The 16,000-nt window shown below is 54.1% G+C and overlaps 7 protein-coding genes across 7 annotated transcripts; 3 read left to right on the top strand and 4 right to left on the bottom strand.

The window, feature by feature from the left end:
- Positions 1-1,606: 1,606 nt before the first annotated feature.
- Z517_09276 (uncharacterized protein) lies at positions 1,607-2,491 on the bottom strand (the record flags this gene model as incomplete). Its single annotated transcript, XM_013425186.1, has 1 exon — positions 1,607-2,491. One exon carries the CDS (start codon positions 2,489-2,491, stop codon positions 1,607-1,609), a length of 885 nt encoding a protein of 294 aa, XP_013280640.1.
- A 621-nt stretch (positions 2,492-3,112) lies between these two features.
- On the bottom strand, positions 3,113-3,802 carry Z517_09275 (uncharacterized protein; the record flags this gene model as incomplete). Its single annotated transcript, XM_013425185.1, has 1 exon — positions 3,113-3,802. The coding sequence occupies one exon, from the start codon at positions 3,800-3,802 to the stop codon at positions 3,113-3,115; it is 690 nt and encodes a 229-aa protein (XP_013280639.1).
- Positions 3,803-4,642: 840 nt separating this feature from the next.
- Z517_09274 (uncharacterized protein) lies at positions 4,643-5,446 on the top strand (the record flags this gene model as incomplete). The annotated part of the gene is made up of 2 exons (XM_013425184.1): positions 4,643-4,738; positions 4,787-5,446. The coding sequence occupies 2 exons, from the start codon at positions 4,643-4,645 to the stop codon at positions 5,444-5,446; spliced, it is 756 nt and encodes a 251-aa protein (XP_013280638.1).
- Positions 5,447-5,579: 133 nt separating this feature from the next.
- Z517_09273 (uncharacterized protein) lies at positions 5,580-6,512 on the bottom strand (the record flags this gene model as incomplete). Its single annotated transcript, XM_013425183.1, has 2 exons — positions 5,580-5,792; positions 5,844-6,512. 2 exons carry the CDS (start codon positions 6,510-6,512, stop codon positions 5,580-5,582), a joined length of 882 nt encoding a protein of 293 aa, XP_013280637.1.
- A 1,071-nt stretch (positions 6,513-7,583) lies between these two features.
- Positions 7,584-8,618, top strand: Z517_09272 (uncharacterized protein; the record flags this gene model as incomplete). The annotated part of the gene is made up of 1 exon (XM_013425182.1): positions 7,584-8,618. The coding sequence occupies one exon, from the start codon at positions 7,584-7,586 to the stop codon at positions 8,616-8,618; it is 1,035 nt and encodes a 344-aa protein (XP_013280636.1).
- Positions 8,619-9,266: 648 nt separating this feature from the next.
- Positions 9,267-10,660, bottom strand: Z517_09271 (uncharacterized protein; the record flags this gene model as incomplete). The annotated part of the gene is made up of 2 exons (XM_013425181.1): positions 9,267-9,654; positions 9,783-10,660. 2 exons carry the CDS (start codon positions 10,658-10,660, stop codon positions 9,267-9,269), a joined length of 1,266 nt encoding a protein of 421 aa, XP_013280635.1.
- A 461-nt stretch (positions 10,661-11,121) lies between these two features.
- Positions 11,122-12,409, top strand: Z517_09270 (uncharacterized protein; the record flags this gene model as incomplete). The annotated part of the gene is made up of 2 exons (XM_013425180.1): positions 11,122-11,675; positions 11,788-12,409. The coding sequence occupies 2 exons, from the start codon at positions 11,122-11,124 to the stop codon at positions 12,407-12,409; spliced, it is 1,176 nt and encodes a 391-aa protein (XP_013280634.1).
- Positions 12,410-16,000: the final 3,591 nt, after the last annotated feature.

Here is a 16,000-nt window from a genome sequence, read left to right as displayed (position 1 = left end):
GGGCAAATGCCCAATCGGGTCTTCCAGATGACTAAGCAGCGCCCACTAAGCCTCCCCCCATTTAGTTTCTCCAACTCCGCGATTCGCGTCTCGAAGCGAACAGTGGCTATTCCACTTACGGGCAGCGCCGCTGGCAGCGCTGAACTAGTACCCACAGTTCACCTGAAGCCAATTGTGTCATCTTTGTCCAACCCTGAACGCCTACATGGAAGGTCAACTGAATGTCCGGTCGAAAGTGCCGGTTCGAGACGCAGGATGTAATTTCACTGTGATCAGCCTCAGTGAGGCCTTTGGGACTCTGTCGGTGTGCAGAGCTGAAAATCCTGATGGGGGAGGGGAGTGGGCTGGACTGTCAACCTGCAGGCAACTCACCGCTGTGCATCAATAGTCCAAACATACACCCTGGCAATCGACTCGTATCATCTGCAAGCCCTCACTGACATCGAGTGTTCTCGGCCGGCCACTTTCCGATCTTTGATGGATCTTCAACAAGGGAATGAACCTGGAGGCCGCACATCTCTGCTGGATCCACCCAGAGGCAGCTTTGCTAAATGACCTGGGCTTTCCCCAGGCAACGATATGCCTCCCCATACGGGTCTCGCAATACGAGGCCCGCAGGGGTTTTTTCATTCGACACGCAAAAGAGCGGTGAAGGTCTTTCCAAGGCACTTTCGTTGACAGCAGGCGACCTTTTGCGTTGTTCATTTGTGTAACCACGAAAAAGGAGCGGTGAAGGTCTTGGCCCCTTCATTGACAGCAGACGACCTTTTGCGTTGCTCAATTGTGCAACCACCAAAAAGGGTGGGACACGAATTTATTGGCTGTGGTGGAGTGCCTCATGCAGGCAGGACCTTTTGCTTCAGGCCTCGTACGGACAGACGGTCTCTCTGACTTAGGAAACGGACTGTCCTTGGTCAAGACATCATCATTGGTTCATATTGCTGGGCCTCACAGACAGGCCACAGACAGGCCACAGACAGGCCGAAGTAGGGTGGGTATCCATTTAGCATTGGTTTACGTACATTGTTGGGCCTCAAAGACCCGGTCGTAGTAGTGGTGGGTCCGTGTCTCCTGCGGGCTTGGCTCAATTGGGCAGCGACTTGTCCTTGGCAGAAACATTTCGATTGGTTCACACATTATTGGCCCCAAAGACCCGCCGTAGTTGTGGATCCGGCCAGCCAGCCAGCCATTCTGGTTTGATTAGGAGGCGCTGCCCTCCACCAATAGTCTCACGTACGTATCCACCCAGCTGCCTTGGAAATAGTGGGAAAATGAGGGTGGGTGTTTGATGTCGAGGCCCAAAGGTCGAAAGGTGGAGGAGCCTTCCTCCGCCTCTGCAAGTTTCTCTCACCGTCACTCGTTTGGGGGGGTGGGCGCTCTGGCTGGTTCACCTAGTGGAAGGGCACGAATGCCTCGAATGAGGAGACCATCATCTACCCCGCATCACCGTCATACGTCATTTCCATGTGAGCGAAACCGCCGGTGAATCCCGGCCGCTACGGTTCTAGATACTCGGTCGATTCGGTGTACGAAGCTTCGGTAGGCCTGGGGAAAGATAACTTTTATTTATTGAATGAGAGGACTGTAAGGCAGCTCGACGGCTGCTTTACGAAAAGCTATGCCTCCTTTCACCGGGTGAAGGAGGCAACACAGTGCGCTTTTGACATCGAGCCGCGATGTTGTCCCAATCGACCACATTACCAAGAGCGAGACTCCTCCATATGCCCAACCTGTGCCTTGGCCGTAAACGTTCGACGCCGTCCTTCCTCCGACCGCCGCGAACCAAACTCGCTGCCCTGGGTCCTTGCCTCTGGTGCGTGATGCATTTTCGCCGATGGTGAAGTAGCTTTCGTTGTTGCTGAGGGCCTCGAGACCGCTGCCTTCGAACGCCCATGTTCATGACCTTTGCAGGGAGAGTCGCAGCACTGTCTCCCAGAGACAAAGACTCCAGACCCAGCTCTTCGGGAGCCGGTGTGTTTGGCGGAGTGGGTGTCTGGACAGGCTCTTCCTGCGGTTCCGAGACAGGAAGAACGGACAGGGGCGGCGACGGCGGGGGCTTCATGGCCCTTTTGATCGCCTCCAGTTGATCCTCCGTCACGTCTGGGAACAATGTAGCCGCTGCGTGGAGGTAGATGGTCGGGTCGTGAAGCACCGCGAGCTCAATGGGGAGGAACGAGTGCTGCTGCGGCTTCATCTCCTCGCTCCAGGGCTGGCTTCTGCGCGAATTGCATTCCCGATACTCGCGACTGCCAAACACGATGACACGCTTGTCGAACTCGAGAGCCGCGTCCCAGTCGAGTGTCTGTCTGGTAAAAAAGATCGAGGTCGCCCCGTATGGGGCGAGTTCCACATCATCAGCCGATGGCTCCTCCTTGCAAAACACGAGACGCACGGGTGATATCCCGAACTGTCCCATAAACTCGGCCTTGATGGGGTTTCCGTGGCCGTCGGTATTGTAGGTGTTCTGCCACAGCACGAGATGCTCTGCCATTGTCGATGCGGGCATACTTTGAGCGAAAGGAAGGTAAAGTTTGAAGAAAGCTTGGAAAGAAACTCTGAGCGAACGACGACGACAAAGTGGAAAATGGAAGAGCTTGGAGAGAGAACTCTGATGGAGATTTGCGTTCCTGATCCAAGGTGATGTTTACATCCTTTCTTTTCTATTGTATTGTTTCCCGTCTCTCTTGCAAGCTGGCAGACCGCTGCTTCAGGCATCTGTGGAGTTTTTTGAGGGCTGAAACGATCCTGAGGCGTTGATTGGACGCTTTACCTACTAAGCGAGCCTAGCGCCTTGGCATATACGGATGAGCGGTGTGGCGCCGGGGAAGCGTAGAACGAATGCCGGACGAGTATATCGTGGCCCCCACACACACACACACACACACGTGGGTACCGGTGGGTGGCCTGAAGGCGCCAAGGTCAAGTGGTACAATCATTGGATACATCAACTAAGAACAGTATAGAGATCGGCGCTTTCAGGCCTCCCACGTCTCATGCCCAACCCAACCAAGCTCATAGCGATGAGCACCAGCGCGCTTGCCGGGTCATCCTCGTCATCCTCCCTCCATGACCCAAGACAGGGCCCTTGTGAAGGCCTATCCTACAAATACCCCTAGGCTGGTGGCCCCCATATCGCTGAGGACCCCCATATCACTGAGAATGGAGGAGCGGGGCCACCCCGTTGATTGTGCAAGGACCATGAATGATACTGGACCATGCTCCGTCCACCAGCAGAGGTCTCCTCCACACCCTGGTTCTGCTGCTGATACATTTCTGTCCACTGGTCGTTGTACTGCTTCATGACATCATCCAACTGCTCCTTGGTCGCATAAGGATGGGCGTACTGCAGCAAGTTCCTTGGCGTGTAGTTGTTGTATTGAGGATACAGGGGATCGCAGACGATCTCTTTGGAAGTCACCATGAACTCGGGGATGTAAGTTCCCGGAAGCCGCCAGTAACTTTGGTCCGTACAGATGATCCGGAGAGAAGTGAATTGCCACGGCGACAGGTATTCTACCAGCGCTTGCACGACTTGCTGCGGGTGTTCTTTCAAGTGCTTTTCCAGTGAGTCGCGAAATTTCGGCTCCAGTTCCCCAGAGGTTTGCTCAAGGAGTGCCTCCGCGATATCGATGGATGGCCCGGCGAAAAAATAGACCAGGCTTCGCTCAAGGTTCGATGTGGCGATGTACTCGCGTCGGGGTACTTTACTGGACCAGGTCATGTCGACTTGGGCTCCGCCGAGTGTGTGTTGGACACGTATGTCGCCGTTGACCAGCTGCCAGGGAAGTGACTGGTCAGCCATTGTTTGTGTGTGTCGGTGTCTGAGGAATGCAAAAGGTTGGGAGAAGGATGTCGTGGTGCAGCTTGCTGCAGGTGGTGCCCAGGTTATGTCTTGATCGGTGTCTGCATGGGTGTCTCCTGAAGGAGGGTGGTACAAGACGCTGGCCCGACCTGATTGTAGCGTAAGCCAAGGCCAGTCTGTGTCTTACTCGTCTATCGTGGCGTTCGGCTGGGGGGGGCCATTCCGTCGACCTGCAGATGAACTATCGTTTCGTAAATGAGGTATAACCTGTTTTTGACTTCTTTGATCTATCCAAAAGCCAACAAGGATTGGGCTTGGCGTGTCTGAGGAAGAGTCATCAGGTGCAGGGTTGCGGCACCCAAGACATGGCCCCATGCCAGCGCATCCAGCAGCGTGCCTCACCTGGTCGTGATCGCGAGTTGAGTGCCGTTAGCTTTCACTCAGAACGGAAAGGATCGTCTTCAATTCATCATTTGGTTCCGTTGGACGGAAGGTCCCAATACGGTGACTTGATGGGGTAAGGGCAACGGTTGGACGCAATGGTCGGACACACGGGTCAGGCGTACCGCTCGAATGTATCAATGTTACTCAAGTCGCTGTTCATCACACCTCCCTGGAAGCCATTCAGCCCGCTGGTCACAGTAGGGGATGGGTGACGTGGCAAGTGAGTATCTACGCCATGTTGGCAGACTGTCTGGTGTGCAGCAACACCTGGAAGCGGTAGTTATTGGTCTGAGGAACTGGAGAGCTTAGCGTCACTGACGAGCACCACATTGATAAAAGGACCTTCAAAGAAGGCTTTCTCTACGCAACCTAACTACGCTCGGTAGCCTTAGCAGAATGGTTAAAAAGAGTTTGAGGTGGGACCCGGAAGTTGATCGACAGCAAGAAGCAAAGGCATCAAAGTCCTCCTCCGAAAGTCGGCGAGGCGATCCGGTAAGCTTTCTTCGTCTGCTAATCCTACTGACGCTAACAGACGTCAAGCATGTCCCAGATGGTAGTCAACCGCTTCCGGCCAACCATCGTCCGACCGTCTTCAATCTCGCCGGGAAAGACGTATTGCGGGAGAAAGACGGAATGCCTTATTTCGGCGGAAAACTTCTACGGATCACCATGCTGCACCGGAAACGAGGCAACCAGGTGATTTACCACGACCTGGATGATTACTACGATGATTTCTACACTGGAAAGCATTTTCCACTCAGACTGGACAAGCACTTTTCCGGGGCGGTCGTTTCAAAAGGCTTCACGATGATCAGTCCCACCCTGCGAAAAGCCGCAAGATATTTAGCTCCGTCCCTGACGCTTGATGACAAAACTTCGCTGCAAAGAGGACAGGAGCTGGCTGAAAAAACTCCTTTGCAACGAGGAATGATTTGCGTTCGCTGGCAGTTTCCGGAGTGCGATCAGGTCCTCATTGTTAAGGGGGATGGGGATAGGACACCAGAGGAGGCTCATGACAGGCAGGCGGATTACGGCGTGGACACATATTACGAGGTGGTTGAGAAGGATGGTGTTTCCACCGAGGAACAGACCATCTCTTTCCTTTGTCGTGCTCTTGGGTCTGATGTCTCGGCCGAGGAAGAACATACGCTGAGTAGGATGCTCAAGAAGTTAGGACGGCAGAGCTTCGAGATAGCATAACAAGTATATTATGCCTCTATAGAACGTACGCAACATCTCACAGCTATCCTGAACCGCATATTCCCGCTGAAGTGTAAAAGAGGTAGGTCACCGGCTTATACAGCTGTAGGTCCAACCAAAGCGTCGAGGTCCATCATCGTTTCTTTGCGGCTCGCATCTCGTCGCCGTGAGTCTTCCGCTTCTTCGTGAGCTGTTCAGCGGCCGGCATGTCGTCTTCAGATGCAACGTTTCCATTATTCTCGCCATCATCCCCGCTGGTCTGAGTTGTGTCATCTCCATCTTCATCATCCTGGCCGGATCCCGCGTCCCCTTTGGGGGAGGGATCCGCATCTTCTCGTCCGGCGGTCTATTGCGAAGCCCTGACATCGTCACAGCGTCGCTTCCAGGTCCTGCACACAAGGAAAACGACGACTTCTTCGCCATAGCATTTCTTATCGAGAAGGTCATAACGTTCCTTGTCGGTCTTGGCAACAGTTTCCTCGCCGTCAGCCTTGATCGCGACGATTCCATCCAGGAAAAAACCAAGATCGCCCGGGAGGAGCTCCCATTCGTGTCGTTCATCGACAGGGCCGGGACAGAAGAAGGAGCGGTGCCTGAAGAATGGCCTCGGCTTTTGCTGGTCTGTACCATTGGAAACATCGTTCCCGTCTTCGCACAGGGTAGATGCGTCATCCGGCTTGGGGAGGGTAGACGCGTCATCATCTTTCTTGGTCGACTGGTATGAAGTTTCTGCCTTGGAGCGACGCTTTTCCCACATTTTCCACTTGTCCATGAACCGATCCACGTAGAACTTCGCAGCGGGATCTTCGTGGAATACCTCTTCCACGAAACTGCGGGTGTGTTCTTCACCGACAAGGGGTTCGGAGTACTCGTATTCTTCGCCGTCGTTGTCGATCAGCACAATCATGTTGCCGAAAAAGAAACAAAGGTCGCCCCGCCGAAGCGCCCATTCGTCCCGGTTTTCAACATGGTCGAGACAGAAGCATGAGTTGAATGCAAAGAGGGTATCTGGCGTCCGCTTTGGCGGCGCTGGCTCCCCCGAAGAAGTGATTGTGGGTGTCGCCATCGTGGTGACCGTCAGGCGAACGGCAGTCGTCTTGAGAATTGAACGGGAAAAGAGCTATTCCTTATCACGATCGATGCAATTGAGCCTCAATAGGCAATGAATTGATTTGAATTGCAGTACAAAGGACTATCTGAAAAGGCTGCGGTTTTATTGTGTGAGAATAATATTCCAAACGGCTGTGACACCACATCGCGCTGTACACCTTCAGGGACGGGAAGGGGTAGTTGTCCTCCTCGGCCGTATGGGCATCCCCTGGCCATCCGGGTCCGTGAGCATGGCTGCGAAAATCTGACACGCCACCGCCCCATAGGTACGTCCTCAAACTCGTCTTCCATGATCTCGTCATCTTCTCCCGCAGAGTTGACATACACGTCCGGCTGAGTGGCGACCTGAAAAAAAAAGGGGGGGGAGGCCAGAAACCCTGACAAGGGGTGTCGTTTCGAAGGAAAGTGCTGCATGTTGACACTGTCGTGAGGCATCGTCCCAAGCATGGCAGCTAAGACATCACTTAGCGTCGTTTTGAAGCGCTAGCGAATGTGACGGCCAAGACTCTAGCGGGTGTGATAGCCGGTGTGGCGCCTGCAGACCCCCATACACCAGCCAATGGGATTGCCGGAAGCGGGGCGGTGCACGCTCAAGGCATCATCCAGCATCGCAGCCAAGACCTCACTTAACGTGGCATCCAAAGCGCTAGCGGTTGTGACAGCCGGAGCAATCAGCCAATGCGACAGTGAGTGTGGCACCCAATCAAACAGACATCTCATCTCGTTCGACGTAACAATTTACTTTTGGCTGGGATAGCCTAGTCCAGCGTTCGCATGAACAAGGGGAGACGGACGGCGGGCGCCAGCGCTAGTAGGCGAATTTCCAAGTTTCCGAACGTGATTCAATACAAAGGTGTATGCTAAAAATCAGCTACTCATCCACGAGGTATCACAGTCCATCAGCCGATGATCGAGGTCCCAGAGCACGCATAAGTGCGCCTGATCTCGCCCACCCATCCGCTGCGATCGATACGTTCTGCACATCCATCTCCTCGCACTGCCATCAGCAATCCTCCTCCTCATCATCATGGCTCTCAACAAGAAGCGTTCTGAACCGCTCCTTGAACTGAGTTCGTATGAGACTTTAGTCTCGGACATCGTTCAGGGTGGCGCGCTCACCTTCCTCTTCTCGCCCTATCGCTTTTGTCCCGCTCTTGTTCCTCAGCTCCTGTTCAGCCGCAACAGCAAGCTTATTTACCGATGCCGGGGAGAAGAAGCTGATCTCGGTCCCGTCAGCGTACCGGTGAACACGACGCTGATCATTGTCACAGACGCCAAGGTGTTCTGGTTTGAATGCGGACAGTCCGGAGAGCTGGACTACGGCCCTCGGTATCTATCGGAATTCCGTACAATCCGTTATTTTACCACTCTCGTCTTCCACGGAACCCTAGAGCAGGCCTACAATCTCTTCGACGACTATTACTGCAAGGTCAACAATCTCCCCTCCAGGTGGATTAGGAGGAAAGTCCCGGCTGAACTCGTCGAGGCAATTCAATGGGAAGAAAGACAGGCTGTGCAGCCGCTCGAGAGTCATGGCGAAATGCAGCAGCCGACCGGGGCTGACGCCAACACAACAATGAAAGCTGTTGAGCCGCCGGCCATGGGAGCCAGCGTGCTCCCCGCGAAGAAAATTAGCAGAGCGGAATTGGCGAAAGGTCTCGATGACCCCAAAGACCCTGTTCGGGATCCGTCTCACGACGGCGACGGGCATTCATCAGACGCCACTCGCAGTTCTCAACAACACTCAAAGTCGGATCACATGTCGGCAATGGACAAGTTGATCGAAGATGCCTACAGCAGCTGGCTAGATCTCGGGTCTGACGTCGACGACGGGCTGACCCAGGTCCCCCCTGGGTCGACCCTCGGGTCCGGGGAACAGGAGGAGGATGGGATTCTCGTTGGGTCCAAGGTCACGCCTCTGGCCACGTTCGTGGTCCAAAGGCCCTCACCTTCTGAAGAGAAGGCCCGATCACCACGGCGACGTTTCACCAGATGGTGCCGCCGGGGCTTCATGTCTCGCTTTCAGAAGAAATTGGTACCTGCAGAAGGTCAGCCATTCTGATTGCATGATGGAATGATGGAATGATGGATGCCCCTCACCCAGATTTTCGGTCCCTACTTGAGTTTCAGGCCTTCGCCATCGCCACTTAAAGGGTGTCACACTCATTATATAGGCACAATCAGGCGGCGTATAAAGCTATCAATTTAAAATACCTATTCTATTACCATCCTCCTGTCCAGGAGGTGATCCTCTCCGCCCATCCCTTGGTAAGATAGAGAAACGTTGAGCCCGGGCATGGCCAGGCAGCGAAGAAAACATGGACTTTCTCAAACAGCGCCATGAACCCAGCTGCTTCTCCATCCTCATCCCCTAAAGCCCGTATTTCCGCAGTCTGATGGCCCTCCCTCCTCCTTTCGACGACAGAGGTCTGAAGAGCCTACTGTTGCCGTGTCCGTTGTTTAGGTATTTCGGGCTCCCCGGTGCTACGGACAGGCCAGAGAAGAGGCCACCACAGGCAAAGGAAAGGTGACGACATGAACAAAAGGTCACATGGCCCCCACGTGACCTGCTCTATTGTGCTCTCAAGGCTGAGCAGAGCCATGGAGAGCACTACGAATTTCTTTGACTATATAGTTGTCCTACTTTCCATAGTTTTCCTCCGTAGTCAACTTCGTTCACAAATAATCGAGTTTCTCTTAGTTATTCGCTTTACGTATAGTTCCGCAGACTATACTCTTGGTTTCGTCTCAGCTTCTTTCGTTCCACTACTATATCACCAAGTAAACCACCCGGGTTTGCTACTGACACCTCACGTGTAAAGCGGCTCGCAACACCCGGGGAGATCTCCTTGACCTCGTCGTCATCCTCGCCCTCTTGCTCCTCCTCCCCGCCACTGGAGGCTTGATCGGCCGAGGTATCGGTCTCATTCCCTTCCGGCTGGAATGCAGACGGCCCTTTTTCATCAGTCTCCTCAATGACACACTGATCCTCATCATCCTCATCCCCATCCTCGCTGGAAGGTTGCTGATCTTCCTCACTTATCTCCGGTAGTGAAGCCGGGTTTATCGAGGAGGCAATAAAGGGGGAACTGACATTCCTGGAAGCTGGGAATTAATTCAAAGGATCTAGATACGTAAATGACATACATGATAAAACAGGCACACTCTTCGCCTTTGCTTGAGAACCCTCCTCCCATATATATATATCCCAAGCACCATGGTCTACAGCGTGAATGTAACGGTCCTGTTTTCGATCCGATCCCTTTCCTCATCATCAATCGCCAGCTCCCGTTTACTGCCAGCACCAGTTGGCCTCCCATAACGTCCAAGGCAATCTTTACACTCGCAAAGGTCCTTAGCTTCCGCGGTGCAATCCCATTCTCCGTCATCATCTGAAATGTCCATACAGCCCTTCGTGATCTTTCGAGCTGCCCTGCGTATAGCCCTCGTACGCTTGTACGTCTTCACCCCGAGAAGCGTACCGACACTGCATAGGGAGATGTTGATGTTGTCGGGCTTCACGGCGCCCCAGCTATCCTTGCTGAAGTCCCTTAGTGTCTTCGAGGTGAGGAAAAGTGTCTCGCGAAAGGCGTCATTCGGGGACGGTTCAGTGAACAGAACGTGTGCGTTACTGAATATGATGAGGGCCGGAGTGGACAGGGCCTCGCTCTGCTTCAGTGGGATCTTCGGCCCTTCACAGACGTAACAATCAACGCTCTTCATTTCTCCTTTCCACGAGTATATGAAGTGCAGGATCCATCGAAGCTCTGGAGAAGGGGCCTCGGGTTCGTCAGGTACAGCGGGGCCCGCAAAGGATATGGCTGGTTCAGTTGGCGCAAGTGAAGCGGCCGGGGACCATCGAAGCTCTGGAGAAGCGGTCGGCTCTGGAGAAGCGGTCTCGGGTTCATCAGGTTCAGTGGAGGCCGCAAAGGATATGGCCAGTTCGGTTGGCGCAAGTGAAGCGGCTGGGGACCATCGAGGCTCGGGAGAAGCGGTCTCGGGTTCGTCAGGTGCAGCGCGGGCCGTAAAGGATATGGCTGGTTCAGTTGGCGTAAGTGAACCGGCCGGGGAGGCAACCTGAGCAGTATCTTGTGAGAAAGGCATCGACGAGGGTGGAAGACAGAAGGTGATGAGGGTTGTTCGTGTAAGAGGCCATGCATTCCATCTGCCGCACCTGCGGACTTGTTGTGTGAAGCGGGGAAAATTATTCGGCTGACATTCCCAACAGGGTTAGGGCAACAGGCCCACACACACTCACACACACCGGTCAGCTAGCCTGACAAGGATTCGCGAGTTTCTTGTTATTCACGATCGCAGCGATGCGAATAGCCTCAACAGGCAATGAATTGATTCAATCGCAATACGAAGGACTGTCTTGAAAGATCGAGGTTCTGTTGTGTGAAGACATTCCAAGTGGCACGCGGTTGTGCCAAGGAAGCAGGGCTCAGGTGGCACGTGATGGTGCCAAGAGACTACGTGCGGCTGAGCTATTCAACCCTTCAACCCTTCAGCCACAAAATTCCTCTCTTGCAGATTTCACCACAGTCCAGTTCGTTTGTTTCACAATGGTCCACACGCGAGGCATGGGGAAGGCATCCAGAGCGCCACCTTCGTCAACAAACTCCACTCTCACGCTTCCTGCGCCCTCCCGACGCATCGCGGGCAAACGCATCGCTGGCAAACGCACCGCTGGCAAACGTGGCCCAACCAAACGTGCCACCCCCCGGACACCTACAGCCCCCAAGGCCACCCCCTCGAGCGGCGAGCAACCCGATACCGACGATGATTCGATCACCTGCTGGATCCCTGCCCCCGAGGTGCCGGGTTTGCGTCCTGTCGAGAAAAATGACTTTCACACGGAGGGCTTTGTCTGTTTGTGTTACTGGAGTCCCGACAAGACCTGGTTTGCCATACGTATCTGCACGCCCAACACTGACCCGAGGCTGCAAGACCTACTGAGAGATCTTATCTCCGAAGCCGAGGCGTGGAGTAAGAAGGAAGAGAAGCAGGGCGGTGGTGCGGGAGGCGTCCCGGACAAAACCACCAGCATCGAGAATTTCATCCGCGACACCAGTCCCTCGCGCTGGTACAGCGAAGATGATGGAGGAAAACAGCTGGAGTAGGTGCCCCGAGTCTTGTCTCTTCCTTGCTGCCACTTTCTCTTTCCTTTCGTTCTACAGTGGCTACGACTTTACCTCACAACAACCAAGGTATGCTGACGAAACCTTTAGTCAATTCAGCTGGGTGCCCCAGATGGCATGCATGCAGTTCGACGAAACCTTTGCCCGCGAGAACAAGCTGCCTTTCGTGGATCTGGCGATAAAGGACCTCGCGTCCTTCAGGGCAAAGCAAGGCTTGCTCGCCATGAACGAGTCCGTTCAAGCGATGCCAGCAAATGAGGAGGAGATGCCAGTCAACAATGAAGAGGCGATGGCCGTCGATGATCAGGAGGAGCCAGTAAATGTGGAGGATATGCCAGTCGGCAATGAAGAGGTGGTGGTCATCGATGATCAGGAGGAGCCAGCAAATGAGGAGGATATGCCGGTCAACAATGAAGAGGTGATGGTCATCGATGATCAGGAGGAGCCAGCAAATGAAGAGGATATGCCGGTCAATGATGAAGAGGTGATGGTCATCGATGATCAGGAGAAGCCAGCAAATGAGGGGGAGATGCTCACCGAGGAGCAGGAGAAGGCTGCCGAGAAGGAAGAGAAGCCGGCAGATGAGGAGGGGAAGCCTGCCGAGAAGGAGCAGAAGCCTTCCGATGAGGAGGAGAAGGCCGCCAATGAGCAGGAGAAGCCTGCCAACGAGGAGGACGCCAACGACAAGGCCGCTGAGCCGGAAGAGTCTTAGATAGTAATAGCGCGCAACTCGCGCAACTCGCGATAGAAGAGTTAATGAACACTCTGGCAGACCTCGTGCGGAGTAATCAACACTGTGCGGGGTATCTCACACTTAACGTGAATGAGACTTGTCACTTGAAACCGCCCTTTTTTCCGTCCACCGGCATAGACTGATTGCAACCAATTCGGTTCGCCAGTGATACCGTCGCGTTCCCGCCACCCTCGCTTGACCTCTTGGAGTTTCTCGTTCGATTCGCATTCGGGGGAGCTACCTCGTCAACTTCTCGACCCTGACATCCCTCGAGGCCGGGCTCGTCGCGTTCATCTGTACTACGTTCGAGACCCCACGCTTATTCGCATGAGAAAGCATCTCAAGGAATTCAGTAATCGTTCCTCCGTCGATGTTCTCGCAGGATACCCACCGCCAGTTCCCACGCCTGAAGGCGAAGTGGAAGAAGAGGTTCGACCGCAGTTTGCAATTTGGCAGCCAGTGGTGACAATGGACACGAAAGACCCAAGCATCATTCAAGAGACAGGCCCAAAAGGCGGGAGTTTCTTTCCAGGCGATATTCACCAGGTTGGCCGCGGCAGCGTCCTGAATTCACACTTGGCGAGACCGTGGAGCCAAAAGAGCTAGACATATGAATGGAAAAACTACGGCTGGAACACGCCAGAAGGCTGCAGATAGAAGAAAGTGCCATCGTGCCCTGCACTCTCGCCCTTTATCTTGGGAACGACACCCCTTACAGAATCCCTCGCAAACGCAATGAATATCGACAAAAACCACCCGATTCGGGGTTCCGGGCAGATGAGAGACGCGTCGCAGTGCATCATATTGGGGCACGAGTATGTACATATCGAAAGGAAATCTATCAACCGTTCAAAACAATGCCGCAGACTGGCCAGATCAAGCTTCAGTTTGCTTCCCCCGGACCCCGGGTTGTTCGTTCACCTCCTGGCCGTCGCTCACTGTCTCTGACAATTCTCATGACGATCTCTGCGCGGTGTCTCTGCTTTACCGGTTCCCCAGGATGAGTTCCGATCTGTTCTCAATGGCGTGACAAGTGCATTTACTACAGTAAGCTGCCAAGAGGCCGCTAGACTTGAAGGAGCTCAGCCGCCTTGCCCTTACCGTATTAGGAGTGTTAGCCGAATAATTTCCAAGATTTTTGTGCCAATCAATTTTATCATGGTCGCCCCACCGGGACCCCTTAACTGTATCGGGAACGTCAGCCGAATAATTCCCACCGCGGCACACAACAAGTCCGCAGGTGCGCTAGATAGATTGCATACCAGTCAAGTCATCATGATCACTCACACCCGCGGCCACCAATGCGTGTCACTCGCCTGTTCATCCCTCGTCTGCTATCTCCAACGGTCCTCATGGCGATTTATGCGCGGTGTCTCGCGTTCGCCAGCGAAGCGCGCCAATGTCAATCTCATTGAATATCCGGCATCCTTGACCATCCAGACCCTTCGAATTGTCCGAGCCCGATCCTCGCTTCGCAGGTTTGGCGTGAGAGTGGTGGCGGACATGAAGGGATTTTTGCACACTCGAGGAGGTCTGTGACCAGCCGAATTGACTGCTCAAAGGTATTGACGTGGAGATGGCCCCAGGAATGCCGTCGTCTCAAGGCCGATGCACCAGATTCAGATTCTGCGCCTCCTCCTTGACCCTTGGAGCAGCTCCTCGAGCTCAACAATCCGACATCCTTGAACCTCTGCCGCCCTTGAACATCTGGCTGCACGGCCCAAGAAGAAGACTGTCCCGCCCAATTGGCCGTGCTTGTGCTGGTCCCCGAGGATGGATTGCGATATGGTGTGACCAGGCGTTTGCCACAACGGGCTGCCGATACGCCACTCGACTTGAAGAGCTGGAACACAAGAGAATTCGCAGTATGCAGAGCGCTGAGACTTGGCTCTCTCGTGTTGGCTACGTTGCTCCAGTCAAGCCGCTGCATTTCTTCCAATCACACCATTCCCACACCCACTCCTACCTTTCACGCCAGGGTCACCTCGCTAGCTGCAAGACTAGACCAGGGACGCGGCGGCTTGTTGCTCAACCTTGAATCATTCACGGTTGAATCATTCACGGTTGCGGTGGAATCTCCAGCAACTGAAATATCGAATTGGCAGACTTGGGCACAGGAGATGCCTTGGCCAACAAACAATAGCAAAAACAAGAGCCCTTCCTTCCGCCCTCCGTGGGATCTCAGGTAAAGTCAGCAGACTGGGACACCAACGGCTCACACAAATTGGACGGATGGACCGCGACGGAATTGGAAAAGACACGGAAACGGACGTCAACGCAGTCAATGGTAGCCACGGGGTCGCAGAGCTCAGGACATGTGCTTGGCCGAACCGCAGCCGGTTTTTTGGAGGAGGTATCTCGCCATGGGCCGATTCATGCCCGTGTTCCCTATTCTATGTCCATCTGCCTGTGTACACCTTCCCTCTGCTTTCTCTTCGACAGACGTTTCTAACATGGCTTCTCTCACAGTCAACAGAAAGCGATCGAGCCTGACCTGGCCCTTTCCTGCCCTGCCTGCCACGATCGAAGTCGGACCGCGTCATCTTGTTCCCCCCAGATCTACCTGCGGACTCATAGTGCGGAAATGACGAATGATCAATGCCTCGACGCTTCGATGCCGCGGTCGGTCAATCAATTGGTCTACGAGAATAGGAGCAGGAGAAGGAGCAGGAGAAGGAGCAGGAGGAGGAGCTGGAGCAGAGAAACAAAGTCACGATCTTCATACTATATTATGTATCACGGCGCAACCTGGAGCAGGAGGAACCACTGCTGTTAGGGTGCAATTATGACATGAATATAACATGAATCCTGAGACGGAAGAGTCCAACTGGTAATAGCCCGCAACTCGCGGTAGAAGAGTCAATGGACACTCAGCCTCGTGTGGGGTAGTCAGCCTTGTGCGGGGTATCCCACTCTCAACACTCAACATTGTCAAGGCTACGGCGTGACACCGCAGTCTTCGACTTCTTCCATGTTGTCCGTATATCCTTCTCTCCTCGTCGAGTGTCCAACTGCATCTCCGTCCGTCTCGCTTCAAATCGGCTCAATTGCTCATGTACCCCACTCCTCATGTCTTCTGCATCGCTCATGTTCCTTTCCCTCATGAATGCCGCAGGTATACACATGTCCATGTCGGATTCCTCTCTCATGTTTCCTTTCATGTTCCGTGTCTCACATTCCATACTCCACGCTCCAAATACCTCCGCCCGTCTGCTCTTACACTTACACCCTCCCTCCGCCCTCATATTCGCAGGTGTTTCTAACCTGGTTTCCTCACAGAAAGCGAATTATCCGATCCTGTCCTCTCCTCCTACCACGGTCGAAGCCGCGTCTAGTTCCACTCAGAGCTGCCTCGAAAGAAACAAGCAAGGAGCAGACGATCCTGTAAAACTCACCATTCTGGAATCCCCTGGCGGCGACGTGGCTGCTACTTTCCACCATTCTTGAGCCTCTGAACGGGTGTCCCTCCACGCGGTCCGATGAGTCCTCCAGGCCCGATGTCGTCCGCCACAAAGGTCTGGGAGTGAGCGATTCGGAAAGGCTCAATCCGATTGTCAGTGCCACAGTCCG

This window comes from Fonsecaea pedrosoi (genome assembly GCF_000835455.1).
Source record: "Fonsecaea pedrosoi CBS 271.37 unplaced genomic scaffold supercont1.6, whole genome shotgun sequence".
In the NCBI taxonomy this organism is placed as follows: Eukaryota; Fungi; Ascomycota; class Eurotiomycetes; order Chaetothyriales; family Herpotrichiellaceae; genus Fonsecaea; species Fonsecaea pedrosoi.
The sequence above is the reverse complement of the archived record's forward strand: the minus strand, read 5'-3'. Positions and strand labels throughout refer to the sequence as shown.